Genomic DNA, 21,993 nt, shown 5'->3' on the forward strand with positions numbered 1-21,993 from the left:
GATCTCCAAGACCTAAGTAAGCTCGTGAGGTCAGGTCAAATATCAGCGCCATGCTTATAGTTTTCTTTGACTTTGAAGAATTAGTTCATCATGAATCCATGCCACAGGGATAAACTGTTAATCGTTGATACTATCGGTACGTGTTATGAGACCTGTGTTGAAAAGACGAAGCTTTACAATGATAGACGAGATGAAAGAAAATTCAGATAGCGCTTCACGCAATCTAATAAGAGGCGTACCATGACTGCTTCCGGAAGTGGAAACGGCATTGGGAGTGGTGTATCAATTGTGGAGTAGAGTATTTTGAAGGATACTATGCACAATGAATAAAAGGTAAGTGTAGAAAAGTTTCGGAATTTTTTTTGGAAAGACCTCTGAGATGTGAAACTTCCTGGCAGATTAAAACTGTGTGCCCGACCGAGACTCGAACTCGGGACCTTTGCCTTTCGCGGGCAAGTGGTCTACCATCTGAGCTACCGAAGCACGACTCACGCCTGGTCTCACAGCTTTACTTCTGCCAGTATCTCGTCTCCTACCTTCCAAACTTTACAGAAGCTCTCCTGCGAACCTTGCAGAACTAGCACTTCTCAGGTGGTAGAGCACTTGCCCGCAAAAGGCAAAGGTCCCGAGTTCGAGACTCGGTCGGGCACACAGTTTTAATCTGCCAGGAAGTTTCATATCAGCGCACACTCCGCTGCAGAGTGAAAATCTCATTCTGGAAACATCCCCCAGGCTGTGGCTAAGCCATGTCTCCGCAATATCCTTTCTTTCAGGAGTGCTAGTTCTGCAAGGTTCGCAGGAGAGCTTCTGTAAAGTTTGGAAGGTAGGAGACGAGATACTGGCAGAAGTAAAGCTGTGAGACTGGGCGTGAGTCGTGCTTCGCTAGCTCAGATGGTAGAGCACTTGCCCGCGAAAGGCAAAGGTCCTGAGTTCGAGTCTCGGTCGGGCACACAGTTTTAATCTGCCAGGAAGTTTCATATCAGCGCACACTCCGCTGCAGAGTGAAAAGCTCATTCTGGACCTCTGAGATACATTGTACCATAATAAGCTACATCTACAAATGTTTAATTCTGATTTATATGTTTTATGCATGTATAATTTTACTTTCGATACATGTATGTATCACCTTAATTGGTTAAAGTACTACATGCATTAAATTTGATTGCACCTTTTGTATTATTTCAGTATTCCGGGAAAGATAGTGTTGAGAGAATAGGTGCACAAGTCAGAGCAGTTGTTCCAGCCTCAACCATTGAGGATTGTAAAAGACATTTTGTTTCTTTGTAGTCACACTATTGTGAAGTAGCTTTCCTTATTAGTGTGTCATTTGTGCATACTCCATCATGTATGATTGACAAGGCGCATCCATTCTGATGAAGTTCACGAATTGCTGTGGATCTTTGAGCCTGAACTCCTTCATTAACAGGGAATATATGTTCCTTCTTCCCAACCAGAGTCAAATCCAATTCATACCTCTTGGCATTACATCATCAGTCCGCCTGCTTCCCGACGACTGAGGTGAATACTATCACAGCAAGTGCTGCATAGATAATTATGTCCTCTGTGTCTAAAATGCTGTGGAATGTAAACATAATCATTTGCTTGTACCAACATGACATCAAATGAACTCTTTTATCCATAATTCTGTATAATGAAAATTTAATTTCATTGCAGCTGCACAAGATAACAATAACTGCTTAAAAATATGAAGTTAGACCTCTCAGAAGTTGCAATATGAGTAAATAGCAACTTTGCAAAAATATCAACTTTCACACTCAACAATGTAAACAAGCCTGTAGTTCCTGTTATATACCCTTGGGGCAGTGTTGCAGACTTGCATGTGATAGATGTGCTTAAGTTTGCCCATTAATTTTAGTCCAGACATAGCAACTAAACTCACTTCACAGGGTCAATCTAGTTGGACCATTCTTCTGTTTTTCTGCTGTTGAAATTCTGCAACTTTGTCTTTGAGCAGCATTATATAGGTGGTTATTGTGTATGACTTCACTACTCACAACTAAATATTCTGAACTTCTGCTGTACTCGTTGTGGTACTTCAGTGGGCCTCCAACACACCATTGCATAGTCTCTTCCTGTGGCCATCAGCGTTGTGTTCCCATTCCTGCTGACTTAGTGAACTCAAAAAGTTTGTAGCGAGTTTTTAAATGGCGAAGCCCACCATCGGGGAAAAAAAAAATTTTGCTACCTGTGTATGTAGCTGTTGAAAAATAACTGCATGTACTGAGTCATGTCTTCTGTCTTCACCTATAACTGTAGCACTTTTGGTCTTATTTTGAAAATGGTGCCCCTGTAAAAATTGAAACTTAGTCATAACTACAATTAAGTCCTCCAATGAACCCTTTTTCTGTGGCAGAATCACAGGCGAGTTGTCAGAAAAATTGAAATCAAGCATTAAACATAGTTGTTCACCCACTACACATCCCTTCACTTCTGCAATATGTCATGGTTGCAGTTTCTTCAGATATTTGATGTGTTATTGGTTTTGCAGTCCATTTTTCGAAGTTCACTAATGAAAGTATCAGTGGCTACTGTTTTCTTAATCAATTTATTCTCCTCCCATTTTGCTTGTGTAACTGCTTATGTCTGTTGGGCGAGTACTCTTGAACTATGCTAGTGATGTTATGAGCACATTTCAATACTTAAAATCTCCAGTTCGATATGTGGGTGGTGCAGCTCTGTAAGATAATGACTTTTTGAATTTAACATGCCTGTGATACATTGTTAGCAATATCAGGACATTTTTGTGGCATGTTGGTTATTGAATAACGTTCCAGCACTGGCATCCATATGGCTTCAACCACTTGTTTTAAATATCATCCTCAAATTGCAGTACATGCACTTCGTTATTGGCAATGTGACTTTTATGAATTTACAATTAATGATTCTTAAGTTTGTGAAAATCAAACAAGTATTAGTTAATGATATTATAAATCCAATCTCACAAGCTGCGACATAGTCGTGAGTACAAGCAGCTATTCAGGTACTGTCAAATGCTTTTTATTCCAGTCTTTGATCACAGTATAAAGTCCTTTGATTAAGGACTTTGTATTGCGATCAAAAACAGGACTAAACATTTTACAAATCCAGCCAATTGTGCTAAAAATTTCATACTGTTCAACTTCCGTAAAATTAGGGGAAGTTACATTTATTAATAATGAGTTGGAGCAATTTTAAGAATGTAACTAACTCAAAACATCTAAATGATTGCTAACACTAATTTGTATAATTCACAAAAGATAAATGTCACTGGACAATTGCTTTTTACAGTTGAAATATTACAGGATTAAATATTGGCAATGTTTATATATTGACAATGTTCATATGTCTTTATTATCGTCTAATTTCATAATTACATTAGTAGCACGATCAGAACATCATCATTGTCAAGACTGTAACAGATACATTCATAAATAACACTGAAAGTTGTTTACTAATAATGTTTGCAATGCACATAATTCATGTTGTATTCTTGAGTTGGCATGGTTTCAGTGTATTCAGAAAATGTCATCCCATTCTGCTACCTACTTCACAAGTCCAACCAGTGTTTTGCATCACATTCCATCTGCATCAAAATACATGCTGGACAAAGCAATAAATGCGAGGAATTCAAAAGGAGTGTTCGAAAACTAGATCCTTAACATGGTCACCCTGTCAACAAAGCACTTGTTCAAATTGCAATCATTTTATCTGGAAGATAAATGAGACTGCTCTTGCTGGATTAATAACAAAAAAAAGACACTGCCACTTCAACAGTTGCACAAGAAAAAGAAACTACACCATACATACAGAGGGCCATTCAATATTCCACACTGGAAAGTAAAAATTTTTTGTTCCACAACCTAACTTGGTAGTTCCACTCCCGAATAGAGATGTCTCTTTGACGTGTGTCTTGTGCAACAAGTTACTTGAAGCTGTGACGTATGAGACAATCCTGGTGATCTAGCAGGCCAAGCCAACATGTCACCTCTCTGTAGAGCATGTTGTGTTTCAACAGCAATGAGCATTATTCTGCTGGAAAACACATCCTGGAATGCTGTTCATGAATGGCAGCACAAGAAGTTGAATCACCGGATGGCATACAATTTTTGAGTCAGGGTACTTGGGATAACCATGGAATGCTTTAGCTGTCGTAAGAAATCGCACCCTAGACCGTAATTCCAGTTGTAGGTCCAATGTGTGTAGCACACAGACAGGTTGATTGCAGGCCCTCAACTGGCCTCCTAACCAACACACAGCCATCGCTAAGGTGGAACCAGCTTTCATCAGAAAACATAACAGACCTCCACACTGTCCTCCAATGAGTTCTCACTTGACGCCATTGAAGCCACAAATGGTGGTAGTTTGGGACCAGTGGAATGCATGCCACAGGGATTTTGGCCGAGAACTGCCCTTGAAGTAACCAAATTGTAACAGTTCATTGTGTCACTCTAGTGCCAACTTCTGTGCAAACTGTTGCTGCAGATGCAATATGATGCACCAGAGCTATATGCTTAACATGATGGTCTTCCCTCTCGGTAGTGCCATTTGGCCATCTGGAGCCCAATCTTGTTGCAGCTGTAAATTCTCGTGACCACCATTGCTAGCAATCGTGTGCAATGGCTACATTCCTGCCAGGTCTTTTCACAGTATGACAGAAGGAACATCCAGCTTCTCATAGCCCTATTATACAACCTCAGTCAAACTGAGTTAGATGTTGACACTGGCGTCTTTGTCGCCTTAAAGGCATTCTTGACTAAAGTCAACTCACCAAGTCTAATCTCAAAGGTAACTAATACTCACTATCATTACAGCATGTATTTTTAAGCAAACCTGATTCGCATCCTCATAGTAGTACTACTAGCACTACTGTTATGCGACTGGTGTAAAATTTGACTATATTATATAAATGGATAGATAAGAGATCTACTCACTAAGCGGTGTTGAGGAATACACACACAAAAGGGTTTACTTTTACGAGCTTTCTGAGCCAGTAGCTCCTTCTTCTGGTAGAAGAGTGGAAGAGCAAGGAAGAGGGGTAAAGGCAAAGGGCTGGAGAGGTTTAAGGAAAAGGGTGTAGTTCAGAAAAGTCACCCAGGACCCCGGGTCAATGGAGAGTTACCAGATGGGATGAGAAGGCAAGACTGATTGTTGGGGACTGCACCAGATGAGATTTGAAAATCTGACAGCTCAAAGGTGGAAGACAGGGTAGTATGCAAGACAGATATTACTACTGAAACATCGTGCATGAGTTAATAAAAGTGAAAAGTTTAGTGCATTGTGTGTAATAGAGGTGGGAGGGGCATGGCAAAAAATAGACAGGTCAGAAAATGACAGATGTAGAAAACTAAAATGGAGTGTGCTGTTGAGATGGAAGGAATTAATGTAAATTAAGCCCAGATAGATGGCAAGAACCATGGACATGGTGTGTGATAGTTCCCACCTGCGGAGTTCTGAGAAACTGGTGTCTCGGGGAAGAGTGCAGATGGTGCGTTTGGTGAAACAGGCACAGAGCCCATGACTGTCATGTTATGCAGACTGCTCGGCAACAGGTTAGTGCATGTTGCCTGTATACACAGTCTGCCTATGACCATTCATCCTGACTGATAACCGGTTGGTAGTCATGCTGATGTAAAAGGCTGAACAGTGTTTACATAACAGCTGGTATATGACATGTTGTTTCACAGGTGGCTCTCTCTTTGATAGTATATGTTTTGCCAGTTACACGGCTGGAATAGGTGGTGGTAGGAGGGTGCATAAGGCAAGTCTTGTAGTGGGGATAGTCACAGGGAGAGGAGCCATAGGGTATGGAGATGGGTGCAGGAGCAGCATAGGGTCTCATGAGGATATTGCAGAGATTAGGAGGGAGACAAAAATCTATTCTCCCAAGCTATTGTCCCAATCTTTGCAATATCCCTGTCAGACCTTATGCACCTTCTGCACCCATCTCCATACCCTATGGCTCCTACCCCTGTGACCATCCCCGCTGCAAGACATACCATATGCACCCTCCTACCACCACCTGTTCCAACCTTGTAACCGGCAAAACATATACTATCAGAAGGAGAGCCACTTGTCTTGTACCAGCCGTTATGTAAACACTGTCTGTCCTTTTGCATCAGCATGATGAATGGACTTAGTAGAAGTGTGTATACAGGCAACACACAATATCCTGTTGCAGAGCATGCTGTATAATGTGAAAGTCATTAGCTCTGTGCCTGTTTCACCACATGCGCCATGAGGATTCTTCCCCGGGCACTAGTTTCTCAGAACTCTGCAAGTTGGAAGGAGTACTACAAAATGTTGTTGGTTCTTGCCATGTACCTGTGCTTAAATTACATTAACTGCTTCCCTGTCTCATTATTTCTTTGTAGTAACTACTTCTTTCTTCAGTCCATTTTAGTTTTCTACATCTGTCATTTTCTGTCTCTATTTTTCCCCATCTCCACTTCCACCTCTGTTACATACAATACACTTAACTTTTCACTTTTATTAACGCATGTGCAATGTTTTAGTATTAATGTGTGTCTTGCATATTACCCAGTCTTCTACCTTCAAGCTGTCAGGGTCTCAAATCTTGCCCAGTGCAGTCCCCAACAATCAGTCTTTCCTTCTCATCCCGCCCGGTAAATCTCTCCTGACACGGAGTTCTGAGTGACTTTTCTGAACTGTACCCCTTTCCCTAAATCTCTCCAGTCCTTTTCCTTCACCTCTCTTCCTTCCCCTTAAACTCTTCTGCCAGAAGGATGAGCCACTGGCTTGGAAAGCTTGTAAAAGTTAGATCCTTTCATGTGTGTGTTCCCTGTTGCTGCTTGGTGAGTAGATTTTTTATCTATCTGTTTATATTATGGTGTGAAATTTGAATAGATATCATCTTTCAGATGTAGAAACACGCCTACCAACTTAAGTTTGTCACACAACTCCTCCTTGGTGTTGCGATTTTTTTTCCATCACTGTATATGCAAATAGTCTCCCATGGTCTCAGTTAGTAGACATTTCAATTACAACCATTTCCACAAAAACCTTCAATCAGTAGAATATTCACAGTAGTTGACTGATACTACGAAACAACAAATTCAGCAAACTGCTGTCTTTGTATGCCTGTTAACAATTGAACTGACAATTCATGTATCCTCACCTTCATATGTTTGGTCACACAAGCAGAATTATCAGGTCAGTTTCAGACAGTTCCCAACGGTTCTGCTACATTCAGGGTATCTGGAAGCTTTTATGATCATAAAGATAGTTCAGAACAACGACAACAACATTAACTAGGTCCAATTTTGTTTAAATTATCTTTTTGTTCGATCAGGTTGGTCAAATTAGTCAAATAGTTTTTTCTTTTTCTTTTTTTTTTTCTTTTTTTTTTTTTTTAGAAAAGAAAAGAGAGAGTGAGAGATATTCCCAGTCTAACGTGCCATTTTTTAATTTTCAGTTTATGTAGTGTCCTTGGATATACACCTCATGTAAACTTCTCAGTAATCTTGAGATTGTTGGTTTCGAGATGACAACTGCAATAAGGGAATTTAGACTCAGAACATTGTACTCGTATAGATAACCTATTGAACTGAAAAGTGGAAGTTCTTTATCAGAGAATGTAGCACTTGCTGTATGATACTGATCAATGTTAAAGAAATTGAAATAGTTGTCATCGGCAATTTTTGAAGCAAGTGTATTTTTGAATTAACAAAATGATGAGACAAGACATATTTCTGAACCAGGGATATCATTTGAACCATAAAATTATATTTAAAATGAAATAAAATGCAATAAAATATTGTGAACCATTCCAACAGTAAAGCAGTTTAAATTTTGATAAAAATTGATTGTGAAAAATGAACTGAGGGTCTATCTTCGGTGAGTTGTATGTTTTACAGAAGATGCTCTGAATTATGCAGATGGGAATTATCCTTGCAACACATCCTTCAATCCCATAATCCTCGTGATTTCAGTCACCACTAGTGTGTGCCTCCCACTCACCCCATCCCTATTATGGGCCCTTAATTTCTCTCATTCTGCAATCACACCCTTGTATCCGCAATTTCCTTGCCCCATGTTCTATCGCCTCTTCCCAATCCACTCCTCCACATCATTGTGCGATGCACACAATTCCCCATTTTCGGTGAGACCAGTTTACCTGTACCATATTCATATCCTGTGCACCTTCTGCCTCTTCCTCCCAGTCGCCAGCCACTCTTTTCCAGCCTTGCCTCCCATTACCTGTATCTCTATTCCCCTTGCCCATCCCACACCATCTCCCCTCAGCTGGCAGTGTAGTCAGCTGGTACACGATACTGAACAGGTATATGTACGTGTATATATACTCTATAACTCTAAAGGAGTATTCACATAAAAAAGCCCAACATTCTCAGTCTTGTTTAGGTGCCTATCACTGGCTCAACATCTGAACTATTAGTGTTACTTTTATTCCTTAAAATATGTATATTCCACCAAGGATTTTCCATTAACATAGAGACATTTTATATTGCTGATTGTGGTGCTTTCACAAAATTCTGATTTCTCTCTCTCTCTCTCTCTCTCTCTCTCTCTCTCTCTCGGTGTGTGTGTGTGTGTGTGTGTGTGTGTGTGTGTGTGTGTGTGTGTGTGTTTCCACAGTTGCACATGATAATAAAATAAAATTCATAAAGAATAATGTTCAAGCTTTTGGTTATGAAATTGTTACGAAATTTGATATTTATGCCGCATCTTTTTTTTTTTTTCATTGTTTTAGATCTGGTACCACGTGACAGTCTAAATGCTTGGTTGAAGTATTTGAGGCACACTGTGCCAGCTGTACCCTTCAAGGCTAGCACGCAGCAGCAAAGCCAGCGGCTAGGCAGGAAGAAGATGCGACAAGCAAATGATAAGATGATGCAGGGCTCCACCTGCCTTGGCGCAGAACTGCTAATGTCACTGTTAGCAAATTATTGCCGAAACAAGGGAATCAAGACATCCATATCTGTTGGAATTATAGGTAAGTGTAAAATAATTGAGGCAGGTAGATGTATTTTGTGTGTGTTTTAACATTTGTGGAACACAGAGAACGCTACCCAATTAGTCAGTGGCAAGAAACTTCCTTGAACCAGAGTAGCACCATACTGTTTTGTGTAAACTTTTCAAAATACATATGAGTTCTATAAAACAACCTAATGAGAACATTATTGGCAAAAGACATTCTTATTAGTTAATTCTTTAATGACAGCATTCTTCATCAAAAGATGATCAGTTAAGTATTAGGTTTGAGCATAAGTTCGTAGTGTTTTTGTTTTGCATGTTGGTATTCCATTTGCTATGGGTTTATTTATCGATTAACATTTTTGTTGTTGTTGTTCACTGTTGCTATTTGAGTTTGCATATTGTCATTTGGAGCTAATTAATGGAGCTGTGGACACTAGAAAATGGAGTGCCAAGTGGAGAAATCGGAACATTTCTGACATACTCTTCTGTTCGAGTTCAATAGAGTGGTGACAGCAGCAGAGGCAAATACCATGGCAAGAAAATGTTTTCACTTTTTAAGGAACAATGTTTTGACATTAGTAGATCTCCATGTTCAGGAATACCTTCGGGGTTGGATGAAGATCGTTTAAAACACATTAATCCACAATGAGCCACATCAGTGTACTTGAGAACTGGCAGATGTGATCAACTGTGATTATTTCATTATCAGGTGATATTTGCATGAAGTGGGAAGGTTCAAAAATTGGATGTATGGGTACCAAATGCTCTTAAGCTATGGTCATACGTGCATCTTTGCTTGCTTGTCATCAGTTGGCTCATGAACACCGACTATTCCTATCTTGTATCATTACTAATGCTGAGAAATAGTATCTTTATGCTAACATAATGAAAAGAAAGGAATGGTTGAGCCAAAACAAAGCAACAACTCCCCGTACATAGAAGTGCACATCCAGAAAAGGTGATGTTATGCATCTGGTGGAACAGCGATGGCATGGTGTATGGCAAATTGCTTCCCTGAGGTGTAATTATCACTACTGACATTTATTACCAACAGCTGAGACATCTTGCAGACACAGTCCAAGAACAGTGACCAGGTAGGCTGTGTGAAGTACTCCATGGTACTCCATGATAATACCTGCCTACTTTCTGCTAGACTGACTAAAATACATACAGGAGTTGGGTTGCTCTTGCATTGTCAGATTTTCACGTTTTCCATATTCCATAAAACATCCTTTAAGGAATTTCCTTTCTGGATGAAATGTGCTTCAAACACAACTAAAGGATAATGGTCGAAGCAGAAGAAATGAATTAAAATTTGTGCTGTGGCTGGGACTCGAACCCGGTCTTCTTGCTTGCTAGGCAGAAATGCTAACCATTACACCACTGCAGTATGATGGTCAACATTGCTGCATGGACTTCCTAAGTTGATTGCCCTCCCTAATGTCTCGGAGAAACATTTAATTATATGACTAAAAGAGTTGTTCGTCTCAAAACCATGTGATTTCTACAGTCGCTTAATCGTTAAGTTAACCAGCAGTGGCAGAGTGTTGTAAATAGTGAAGGAGAATATATTATTGATGAAAAAAGTATCTGTTAAGTGTATCTGTTGTATTTATTAAACTAACGGGGAAAATGCTATGAATTTATGCACCAACCTAATAATGTACTGGCATGATGTTTGCTGAGTATAGCAGATATAAATGTGTGTAGTTGCGTGCACTGTTTCTTTATTGCTACCACATAAGAACCCAAACATTGTTTCCACATCAGTTTATGCTTCTTTTCAAATAATTTTTCAGTTGTTTATTGCAGTGTAGGTTAATGAGTGAGGAAATAATAATGAGATGCGTGGGATCTACTTTAAAGCAGGTCCACTTTTGTCAGCCAAATTAGGTCAGGTCATAGTGATCAATGTAAATAAATCGTAAATAGTGTTGTTGTTGTGGTCTTCAGTCCTGAGACTGGTTTGATGCTACTCTATCCTGTGCAAGCTTCTTCATCTCCCAGTATTTACTGCAACCTACATCCTACTGAATCTGCTTAGTATATACATCTCTTGGTTTCCCTCTACGATTTTTACCCTCCACACTGCCCTCCAATGCTAAATTTGTGATCCCTTGATGCCTCAGAACATGTCCTACCAACCGAGTCCTTCTTCTAGTCAAGTTGTGCCACAAACTCCTCTTCTCCCCAATTCTGTTCAATACCTCCTCATTAGTTATGTGATCTACCCATCTAATCTTCAACATTCTTCTGTAGCACCACATTTCGAAAGCTTCTATTCTCTTCTTGTCCAAACTATTTATCGTCCATGTTTCACTTCCATACATGGCTACACTCCATACAAATACCTTCAGAAACGACTTCCTGACACTTAAATCTCTTCTTCAGAAACGCTTTCCTTGGCATTGCCAGTCTACATTTTATATCCTCTATACTTTGACCATTGTCAGTTATTTTGCTCCCCAAATAGCAAAAGTCCTTTACTACTTCAAGCGTCTCATTTCCTAATCTAATTCCCTCAGCATCATCTGACTTAATTCGACTACATTCCATTATCCTCATTTTGCTTTTGTTGATGTTCATCTTATACCCTCCTTTCAAGACACTGTCCATTCCGGTCAGCTGCTCTTGCAAGTCCTTTGCTGTCTCTGACAGAATTACAATGTCATTGGCAAACCTCAAAGTTTTTATTACTTCTCCATGGATTTAAATGCCTACTCCGAACTTTTCTTTTGTTTCCTTTACTGCTTGCTCAATATACAGATTGAATAACATCGGGGAGAGGCTACAACCCTGTCTCACTCCCTTCCCAACCACTGCTTCCCTTTCATGCCCCTCGACTCTTATAACTGCCATCTGGTTTCTGTACAAATTGTAAATAGCCTTTCGCTCCCTGTATTTTACCCCTGCCACCTTTAGAATTTGAAAGAGAGTATTCCAGTCAACATTGTCAAAAGCTTTCTCTAGGTCTACAAATGCTAGAAATGTAGGTTTGCCTTTCCTTAATCTTTCTTCTAAGATAAGTCGTAAGGTCAGTATTGCCTCATGTGTTCCAACATTTCTACGGAATCCAAACTGATATTCCCCGAGGTCGGCTTCTACCAGTTTTTCCATTCGTCTGTAAAGAATTCACATTAGTATTTTGCAGCTGTGACTTATTAAACTGATAGTTCGGTAATTTTCACATCTGTCAACACCTGCTTTCTTTGGGATTGGAATTATTATATTCTTCTTGAAGTCTGAGTGTATTTCGCCTGTCTCATACATCTTGCTCACCAGATGGTAGAGTTTTGTCAGGACTGGCTCTCACGAGGCTGTCAGTAGTTCTGATGGAATGTTGTCTACTCCCGGGGCCTTGTTTCAACTCAGGTCTTTCAGTGCTCTGTCAAACTCTTCATGCAGTATCGTATCTCCCATTTCATCTTCTTCTACATCCTCTTCCATTTCTATAACATTGCCCTCAAGTACAGCGCCCTTGTATAGACCCTCTATATACTCCTTCCACGTTTCTGCTTTCCCTTCTTTGCTTAGAACTGGGTTCACATCTGAGCTCTTGATATTCATACAAGTTGTTCTCTTTTCTCCAAAGGTCTCTTTAATTTTCCTGTAGGCAGTATTTATCCTACCCCTAGTGCGATAAGCCTCTACATCCTTAATTTGTCCTCTAGCCATCCTGCTTAGCCATTTTGCACTTCCTATCGATCTCATTTTTGAGACGTTTGTATTCCTTTTTGCCTGCTTCATTTACTGCATTTTTATAGTTTCTCCTTTCATCAATTAAATTCAATATTTCTTCTGTTACCCAAGGATTTCTACTAGCCCTTGTCTTTTTACTTACTTGATCCCCTGCCGCCTTCACTGCTTCATCCCTCAGAGCTAAACATTCTTCTTCTACTGTATTTCTTTCCTCCATTCCTGTCAATTGTTCCCTTATGCTCTCCCTGAAACTCTGTACACCCTCTGGTTTAGTCAGTTTATCCAGGTCCCATCTCCTTAAATTCCCACCTTTTTGCAGTTTCTTCAGTTTTAATCTACAGTTCATAACCAATAGATTGTGGTCAGTCCACATCTGTCCCTGGAAATGTCTTACAATTTAAAACCTGGTTCTTAAATCTCTGTCTTACCATTATGTAATCTATCTGATACCTTCTAGTATCTCGAGGATTCTTCCATGTATACAACCTTCTTTTATGATTTTATGATTAAGTTATGCTCTGTGCAAAATTCTACCAGACGGCTCCCTCTTTCATTTCTTAACCCCAATCCATATTCACCTACTGTGTTTCCTTCTCTCCCTTTTCCTACTCTCGAATTCCAGTCACCCATGACTATTAAATTTTTGTCTCCCTTCACTGCCTGAATAATTTCTTTTATCTCATCATACATTACATCAATTTCTTCATCCTCTGCAGAGCTAGTTGGCATATAAACTTGTACTACTGTAGTAGGCATGGGCTTCGTGTCTATCTTAGCCACAATAATGCGTTCACTGTGCTGTTTGTAGTAGCTTACCCGCACTCCTATTTTTTTATTCATTATTAAACCTACTCCTGCATTACCCCTATTTGATTTTGTACTTATAACCCTGTATTCACCTGACCAAAAGTCTTGTTCCTCCTGCCACCGAACTTCACTAATTCCCACTATATCTAACTTTAACCTATCCATTTCCCTTTTTAAATTTTCTAACCTACCTGCCCGATTAAGGGATCTGACATTCCACGCTCCGATCCGTAGAACGCCAGTTTTCTTTCTCCTGATAACGACGTTCTCTTGAGTAGTCCCCGCTCGGAGATCCGAATGGGGGACTATTTTACCTCCGGAATATTTTACCCAAGAGGACGCCATCATCATTTAACCATACACTAAAGCTGCATGCCCTCGGGAAAAATTACGGCTGTAGTTTCCCCTTGCTTTCAGTGGTTCACAGTACCAGCACAGCAAAGCCGTTTGGGTTAGTGTTACAAGGCCAGATCAGTCAGTCATCCAGACTGTTGCCCCTGCAACTACTGAAAAGGCTGCTGCCCCTCTTCAGGAACCACACGTTTGTCTGGCCTCTCAACAGATACCCCTCTGTTGTGGTTGCACCTATGGTACGGCCATCTGTATCGCTGAGGCACACAAGCCTCCCCACCAACGGCAAGGTCCATGGTTCATATGGGGGGTCGTAAATAGTAGTGCAATGAATTTTATACTAGTCCATACAAAGATGTTGATCTAATAAACTGAGAAATGACGGAAGTGAATTTGAGCCCTTAACTCATTTGACTATATGGGCTACAGTGACTCAATAATATTCCTATCTGATAATTGTAGAGTTCAGGTAAAAATTGTTATTCCATATTTTTAGTCAAAAAAGTAATTGTGGGCGACTCCAGCAATGTGAATGAGATCATTATCATCATGGAAGGAGCAACGTGCTGCTGGAAACAATACTTGCTTGATTGAATGAACACAGTCACCATAAAATGGTTTCTTTGTTCACACTAAATATGTTTCATTTTATTATGACTGTAGGAGCCACTGAGGACAACAGTGTGACTGCTGAAACTACTCCAGAACTTCTGCCGTGCTCCACGATTTGATGACGACAGCTGTATGTGCATTTTTCTCTATGAGTGAACATTTTATGCAGGTTTCCTTTGGTTTAGTAATCCAAGGACCATCACAACAAGTTATACTTAATGACACCAGGAGGCATGTCTTAAGTACGATGCTCATGAAGTACGATGCTCTTTTCCTCGATTGAGCTTCAGCTAATGCCAGTCTGAAATTATGGCTACTTTGTTTCCTACCTCAGGGAAACCTATATTAAGTAAATTGTAAAGTTTTACATTTGATGTTCTTTAAGATTCACTGTAATTGTTATTAGCCAAACTGAAAAAATATTTCAATATGGTAATTGAAAACATTGAATGGAATGGAATGTAGATATGTGCACGCACGCACACTGCTTTTCACAACGTAAAAACTGTAACTCCATTACGTTGTGAAAAGCAGTGTCCGGCGAAATAGTTATATCGAGTGGCAAAAACACAATAGAAAACCACAAAACAGAGTGAGAAACATGATGAACAGTGTGAAGAAGGTCAGAGCACATAGTTGTGCTTATATGGCAGTAATAAAAGTGGTAGTGTGACTTCCAGACCAAATGTGAGGAAATGCAGATCAGCAAATCATTCTACTGATGATGCCTTAGAACAAGATAAGGTGAAATGCGTGTGGCATTAATAAATTAAGTAGCAGCAGGAAAAGGCAGTTTTATTTACAAAACAAGTATTTGTATGCTTCCTGTGGAGGATGCACCCACAAACAAACTTGTCATTTTCTAAAGTTAACAGGATGTCTTATCACACCCACCACTAACAAAACTATAATTTTCCCGCTTAATTGTTGGATGATTAAAGTCTCCACTGATGATTACAGTATGATCGGGGAACTTACATACAACTGAACTGAGGTTTTCTCTGAAGTTTTCAGTTGCATCAGGAGATGAGTCTGGTGGGCGATAGAAGGATCCAATAATAATTTTATGCTCACCCCTGATACTGAGTCTTACCCAAACAATCTCACATGCAGCTTCAATTTCTACCTCAGTGGATTCGAGTTTCTTGTCTACTGCCATAGGTACACCGCCTCCATTTCCCAATTGCCTATCCTTTCGATATACACTTAAATTTTCCCTAAAAATCTCACTGATATCAAATTCAGGTTTCAACCAGCTTTCTGTACCTAGTATTATGTGAGCTTCATTGCTTTTCATGAGTGCCTCAAGCTCTGACACTTTGTTGCGAATCCTTCAGCAGTTTACCATTAGGATTTTAATACTCTTACCTGTGGGAAGCATTTCGTTTGATCTTACACTGATACTTTGTGGTTTCCTATAGCTATCATTGTCTGGATTGGATGGAGAGTCATCTAATCTAAAAAAAAAAAAAAAAAAAAAAAAAAAAAAAAAAAAAAAAAAAAAAAAAAAAAAAAAAAAAAAAAAAAGAACCCTTGTGTGCACCCCACACACAGTCAACTACCTGAGTGTCAGCCTCTGATTGTTGTGCACACCTCACCTATTTAGTGGAACCCTGCAGTTATCGCCCCATGGTGCAAGTTCAGGGAGTCACGGCCTAGCTTGTCACAAAACCTTCGAAGTCTCTGGTTCAGTCCTTCCACTTGACTCGGAACCAAAGGGTCACGATCAGTTCTGGGGACAATGCTTCTAATTGTGAGCTTTGTTGAAACTCCATGTGCAAGGCTGGTCTTCATGACCTTCTCTGCCAGTCGCTAGAATGACGCGAGGTTGACCCTGGAGCCCAGATGGTAGGCTTAAATTGTTCCAATGCATGCCACAGTCTGCAGTTGGTTGCACCCTGTGCCCTAATGGCTGCCAGACTAACCTCTCCAACACACTGAATGAGTTCCCTAAGGGATACTATCAATTGCCGTACATTTGAATTGCCAATGATTAGTAGAGCCCTACCCTTTTGTGTTTGCCTCCTCCTGACACCAGGTGAAGCAGATTTCCCTAAAACAGTTTCAGTTTAAGACAGGATCTCAGACTTGTTGGTTAGGAGGATCAGTACAATGCCCTGAGTCCTCCCTCGTCCCCATCCAACCTGTGCGGGACGCCTAGATTTACCATTGAAACACCACTCGCAATCCAGTGGACAGATGATGAATGATCCTGTACTTTCTGCAAAGGAGACAGGATCAGCAGGAGAGGTACCTCTGGTATAAGTATCATAGGTACACGTGGTACACGCCACTCTGGAGCTCTTCCAACACATTGATTTGATAAATCACTAATAATGTGGAGAAATACAGATGTCCTCACTTTTAAACTTTTGTGTTTTCAACTTTTCAAATAACAGATTGACAAAATATAACATCCATTGCCTCCCTTGAGCTAAAATTTCCAATTATACATGTCTGCTTTCTACTGCAAGCATGCCTTGACTCCATTACACACAACGTTTCCCACCAAGTGCAAACCAGGAGGAGGACAAAAATTCCATTTGAGGCAAAAAAGTTTGAATGTTTTATATCATTGTCGGAGACGTTGTTTCAGTTAAAACACATATTTTTGAAAATTTAGTAGAAATATGTTATGCATGAAATAATGAATTTTAGTTAACATAGTTTAATATGAAAGTTTCTACTTACAAATGAAATAACGAATACCTGTTGGTATCTGAGGGTTCAAAATGCATATCAGACTTGATTATATTGCGCCCCCTCCCCCCCCCCCCCCCCCCCCCCCCCACCCCACACACACACACACACACACACACACACACACACACACACACACACACACACACACACACACACACACACACACACAGCCAAGCATTTTGTAAGTTTATTTTTGTTTTGAACAGATTGCACTTGTTTAAAATTATACAGGGTGGTCCATTGATAGTGACCGGGCCAAATATCTCACGAAATAAACATCAAACGTAAAAACTGCAAAGAACGAAACTCGTCTAGCTTGAAGGGGGAAACTAGATGGCGCTATGGTTGGCCCACTAGATGGTGCTGCCATAGGTCAAACGGATATCAACTGCGTTTTTTTTTTTTTTTTTTTTTTTTTAAGTAGGAACCCTCATTTTTATTACATATTCGTGTAGTATGTAAAGAAATATGAGTGTTTCAGTTGGACCACTTTTTTCGCTTTGTGATAGATGGTGCTGTAATAGTCACAAACTTATAAATATGTGGTATCACGCTAGTGCGGACAGTATTTGCTTCGTGGTACATTACCCGCGTTAAAATGGACCGTTTACCAATTGCGGAAAAGGTCGATATCGTGTTGATGTATGGCTATTGTGATCAAAATGCCCAACGGGCGTGTGCTATGTATGCTGCTCGGTATCCTGGATGACATCATCCAAGTGTCCGGACCGTTCGCCGGATAGTTACGTTATTCAAGAAAACAGGAAGTGTTCAGCCACATGTGAAATGTCAGCCACGACCTGCAACAAATGATGATGCCCAAATAGTTGTTTTAGCTGCTGTCATGGCTAATCCGCATATCCGCAACAGACAAATTGCATGAGAATCAGGAACCTCAAAAACGTCGGTGTTGAGAATGCTACATAAAACATCGATTGCACGCATACCATATTTCTATGCTCCAGGAATTGCATGGTGATGACTGGGCACAAGAAAAATTATGGGACGATGACAGATTTTTTGCACGCGTTCTATTTAGCGACGAAGTGTCATTCACCAACAGTGGTAATGTAAATTGGCATAATATGCACTATTGGGCAATGGAAAATCCACGATGGTTGCAACAAGTGGAACATCAGCGACCTTGGCAGGTTAATGTATGGTGCGGCACTATGGGAGGAAGGATAATTAATTGGCCCCCAATTTTATTGATGGCAATTTAAATGGTGCACAGTATGCTGATTTCCTACATAATGTTCTACTGATGTTACTACAAGATGTTTCGCTGCATGGCAGAATGGCGATATACTTCCAACATAATGGATGTCCGGCACGTAGCTCACGTGCGGTTCAAGCAGTATTGAATAGCATATTTCATGACAGGTAGATTGGTTTTCGAAGCACCATACCATGGCCTGCATGTTCACCAGATCTGACGTCCCCGGATTTCTTTCTGTGGGGAAAGTTGAAGGATATTTGCTATCGTGATACACTGACAACGCCTGACATGCGTCAGCGCATTGTAAATGCATGTACGAACATTACGGAAGGCAAACTACTCGCTGTTGAGAGGAATGTCGTTACACGTATTGCCAAATGCATTGAGGTTGACGGACACCATTTTGAGCATTTATTGCATTAATGTGGTATTTACAGTTAATCACGTTGTAACAGCATGTGTTCTCAGAAATAATAAGTTCACAAAGGTACATGTATCGCATTGGAACAACCGAAATAAAATGTTCAAACGTACCTACGTTCTGTATTTTAATTTTAAAAACCTACCTGTTACCAACTGTTTATCCAAAATTGTGAGCCATATGTTTGCGACTATTACAGCGCCATTTATCACAAAGCGAAAGAAATGGTCAAACTAAAACATTCACATTTCTTTACGTACTACACGAATATGTAATAAAAAATGGGGGTTCCTATTTTTAAACAATGCAGTTGATATCCGTTTGACCTATGGCAGCGCCATCCAGTGGACCAACGATAGTGCCATCTGGTTTCCCCCTTCAAGCTAGACAAGTTTCGTTCTTTGTAGTTTTTTTGTTTGACGCTTATTTCGTGAGATACTTGGCCCGGTCACGATCAATGGACCATCCTTTATATCAGCAAGTACAAAGATTTCACTGAAACTTAATTACATTTTTTTTTTCCAGGGTTGCCAAATGTTGGTAAAAGCAGTATCATTAATAGCTTGAAGAGGGCCAGAGCTTGCAATGTTGGTGCTACTCCGGGTGTTACCAAGTGCGTATGGTGTTTTGTTTAGTACACTGATATATGTGCAGTAAGGAATAAATAACAGCAGTAGCTAATTATCCGACTAAAAGAAAACATGTAACATTAATGGAAATTCCTGGATGGAACAAAACATGTAATAAGGGAAAGGCATCCACTCGCCTATAGTGGACTGAAGAGTGGAGCACAAAAACACTTAACAGGAAACAGTATTCACACTAGCTTTCAAGTTCTTGCTCTTTTTTCTAGTAAAAGTATATGTGTTAATACAAACAATCCAAAAATACATTTGTGTGTGATTACATATAGTAATAATATAAGTATGATCATAATGGGGGTTTCAAATGAATTTCTGACTGGGTTGAGGATTTCGTTGTAGAGAAGGATACAGTGTGTTACTGTGGGTGGAGAGTCATTGTCAGAATGTAGAAGTAACTTTGAGTGCCCCAGGAAAGTGTCTTGGGACCATTCTGTTAATGTTGTATATTAATGACCCAGCAGAGAAAATTATTAGTAACCTCAGACTCCTTACAGATAATGCATGTATTTATAATGAATCAGTGTCTGAAAAAAGTCAAATCTTGATAATGTTTCAAACTATCACAAAGCTTGGCAACAAGCTTTAAATGTTCAGAATGTAAAATTGTGTGTTTTGCAAAACAGAAACATAGTATACAACGACTACAGTGCCACTGAGGCAAATTTTGAATCAGTCAACTCATACAAATACCTGCGTGTAACAGTTTGTGAGGATATTGTCATGTCCTAACCAGAATCAAGTCCAAATCTGAAACCACGATTGTGCAGTCTAAGAGACCATTTGTCTGTGGGTGAGGATGCAACATGAAAGTATTTCTGATACTAGTCATGATAGGAAAACTTTTCCACAATCAGAGATCAACTCGCAAGGTGCTCTATACTTCAAAATTATGTCTTCCACAAGGACTGTTGCAATTTCTGGAGCATCAGTTGTCGGGGCAGGTTTGGTGGCAGCATAGCAGGTGAGGTTTCTGGTGCAGACCATTATCCATCAAGTCCTGTTTGTTGACTTCGGGAACCTCTCAAGAAGGTTGATTTCAGTTTCGTGGAATAGTGTTGTTGCAGACAGAATTAGTACCATGTGCCCTGGAGGAAATTGTGGCACATTATTTCATCACTTTAATTCCTTACAGTGGCTCACATAGTGTCCAACTGATCGTCTAATTCTGTTTAGAGTCTTCATGAATTCAAGGTGACCATATGGAGCAGAACTGAAAAACTTCTGGATAGCTGGCTATAGATGTGCTAAGATGATGATGCACCCATTTCCACTGCATTGAATCGTAGGTCCTCTTATACAGTGTTTCATTTATTTATTGAAATTCTTCTTTGATTAATCCCTCATTCTTCAAGACTACTAAAGTTTTCAGGAATGTTGAATCCTTCATCTGTTCGTTAGCACCGTCATTTACTGCAACAATGACAGATATCATCCATGCTGCTGTGTTCTGCCACAAGATTCCTTGAAAGGCAGTTGATGTCCTCAAGTTTGCATCTGATTTTGTACATTATTGTGATGTCATATTCCTGAAGCTTCAGTGCCCATTTCATCAGTCAACCAGACAGGTGCCTCAGGTCAGTCAACCAGGATAGTGTGTGGTGAGTCCTCACAATGGTAAACAGTTTGCCAAGTAAATACGGCAGGAACTTGTTGATAGCTTGAACAATTGTGAGGCCCTCATCCTCAGTTGTAGAACAGTTTTTCTCAGACTTGTGGAGTACTATGGAAGTATCAGCTATCAACTTTTCGGCACTTTCCTGAACTTGTGCTGCAACTGCATCTGTCCCATAACCGTTAACATCATCCCATATCTGTCGACATCAGTGTGAATTTCTGTCTCAGCATTTTCATCATACAATGCTAGGATCAGAAAAGATGTTAGTGCCTCCTTAGAGACAAGGGCAGATCTTTTTTTCCGCCTTGTGCCAGGAAAATTTGCGATCTGCCTGCAGTAGTTATTGTAAGGAGCATGCTTTGCTACAGAAGTCCTTTATAACTCACCAGTGGGATGAGCACATTTCAAGAAAACTTCTTAAATCATGAATGTGCTGTGGAGTCAGAAAATCTGTGACTGTTTTTTGTCGGGATGGATTCCATACCTTTCATTAGGTGCAAGATTTTTGTTTCTTGGACAGTGAAGAGACATTGATTCAGGTAGAATCTTGCAGTCTGAACACAGTTCAACACAGTTCTCAGTCAGCCTAGATGTTTGTCAAATATCTTTGAAAAAACGACAATGCCATACAGACATTCCTGTAAGATGTCAAAGCAGATTGTCCACCATATGCTCGTAGGTGGTTGGAGTGTTATGTAATCCAAGCATCAAGCTGTCTACTGTGTTACCAGTGTGCAACAATGGGTAAACATATTTATTTGTTTATTTTGTGATTTTGTTCAGTTTGATTCTTGATGCAGAAATGCCATGTTTCATCCTTCTTTTTTGCAAGAATCACATGTGAGGACCAAGAGCCCACTGAATGATGTCATCTTGCAGCACCTTCTCCACTTCATCCTGGATTATCTGTAGTTCATCCAGCACCATCCTGTGTAATAGTTGGCCAGTTGTTGAATGATTCCCAGTG

General features: G+C 40.0%; 1 protein-coding gene across 1 annotated transcript in view; it reads left to right on the forward strand.

The window, feature by feature from the left end:
• The window catches only part of LOC124800063 (guanine nucleotide-binding protein-like 3 homolog), a 114,471-nt gene that overhangs the window by 55,255 nt on the left and 37,223 nt on the right, over positions 1–21,993 (forward strand). The window contains 2 exon segments of the mRNA XM_047262966.1: positions 8,729–8,971; positions 19,293–19,380. Of these exon segments, the coding sequence (XP_047118922.1) occupies positions 8,729–8,971; positions 19,293–19,380 (331 nt within the window).

Source organism: Schistocerca piceifrons, chromosome 1 (genome assembly GCF_021461385.2).
Source record: "Schistocerca piceifrons isolate TAMUIC-IGC-003096 chromosome 1, iqSchPice1.1, whole genome shotgun sequence".
In the NCBI taxonomy this organism is placed as follows: Eukaryota; Metazoa; Arthropoda; class Insecta; order Orthoptera; family Acrididae; genus Schistocerca; species Schistocerca piceifrons.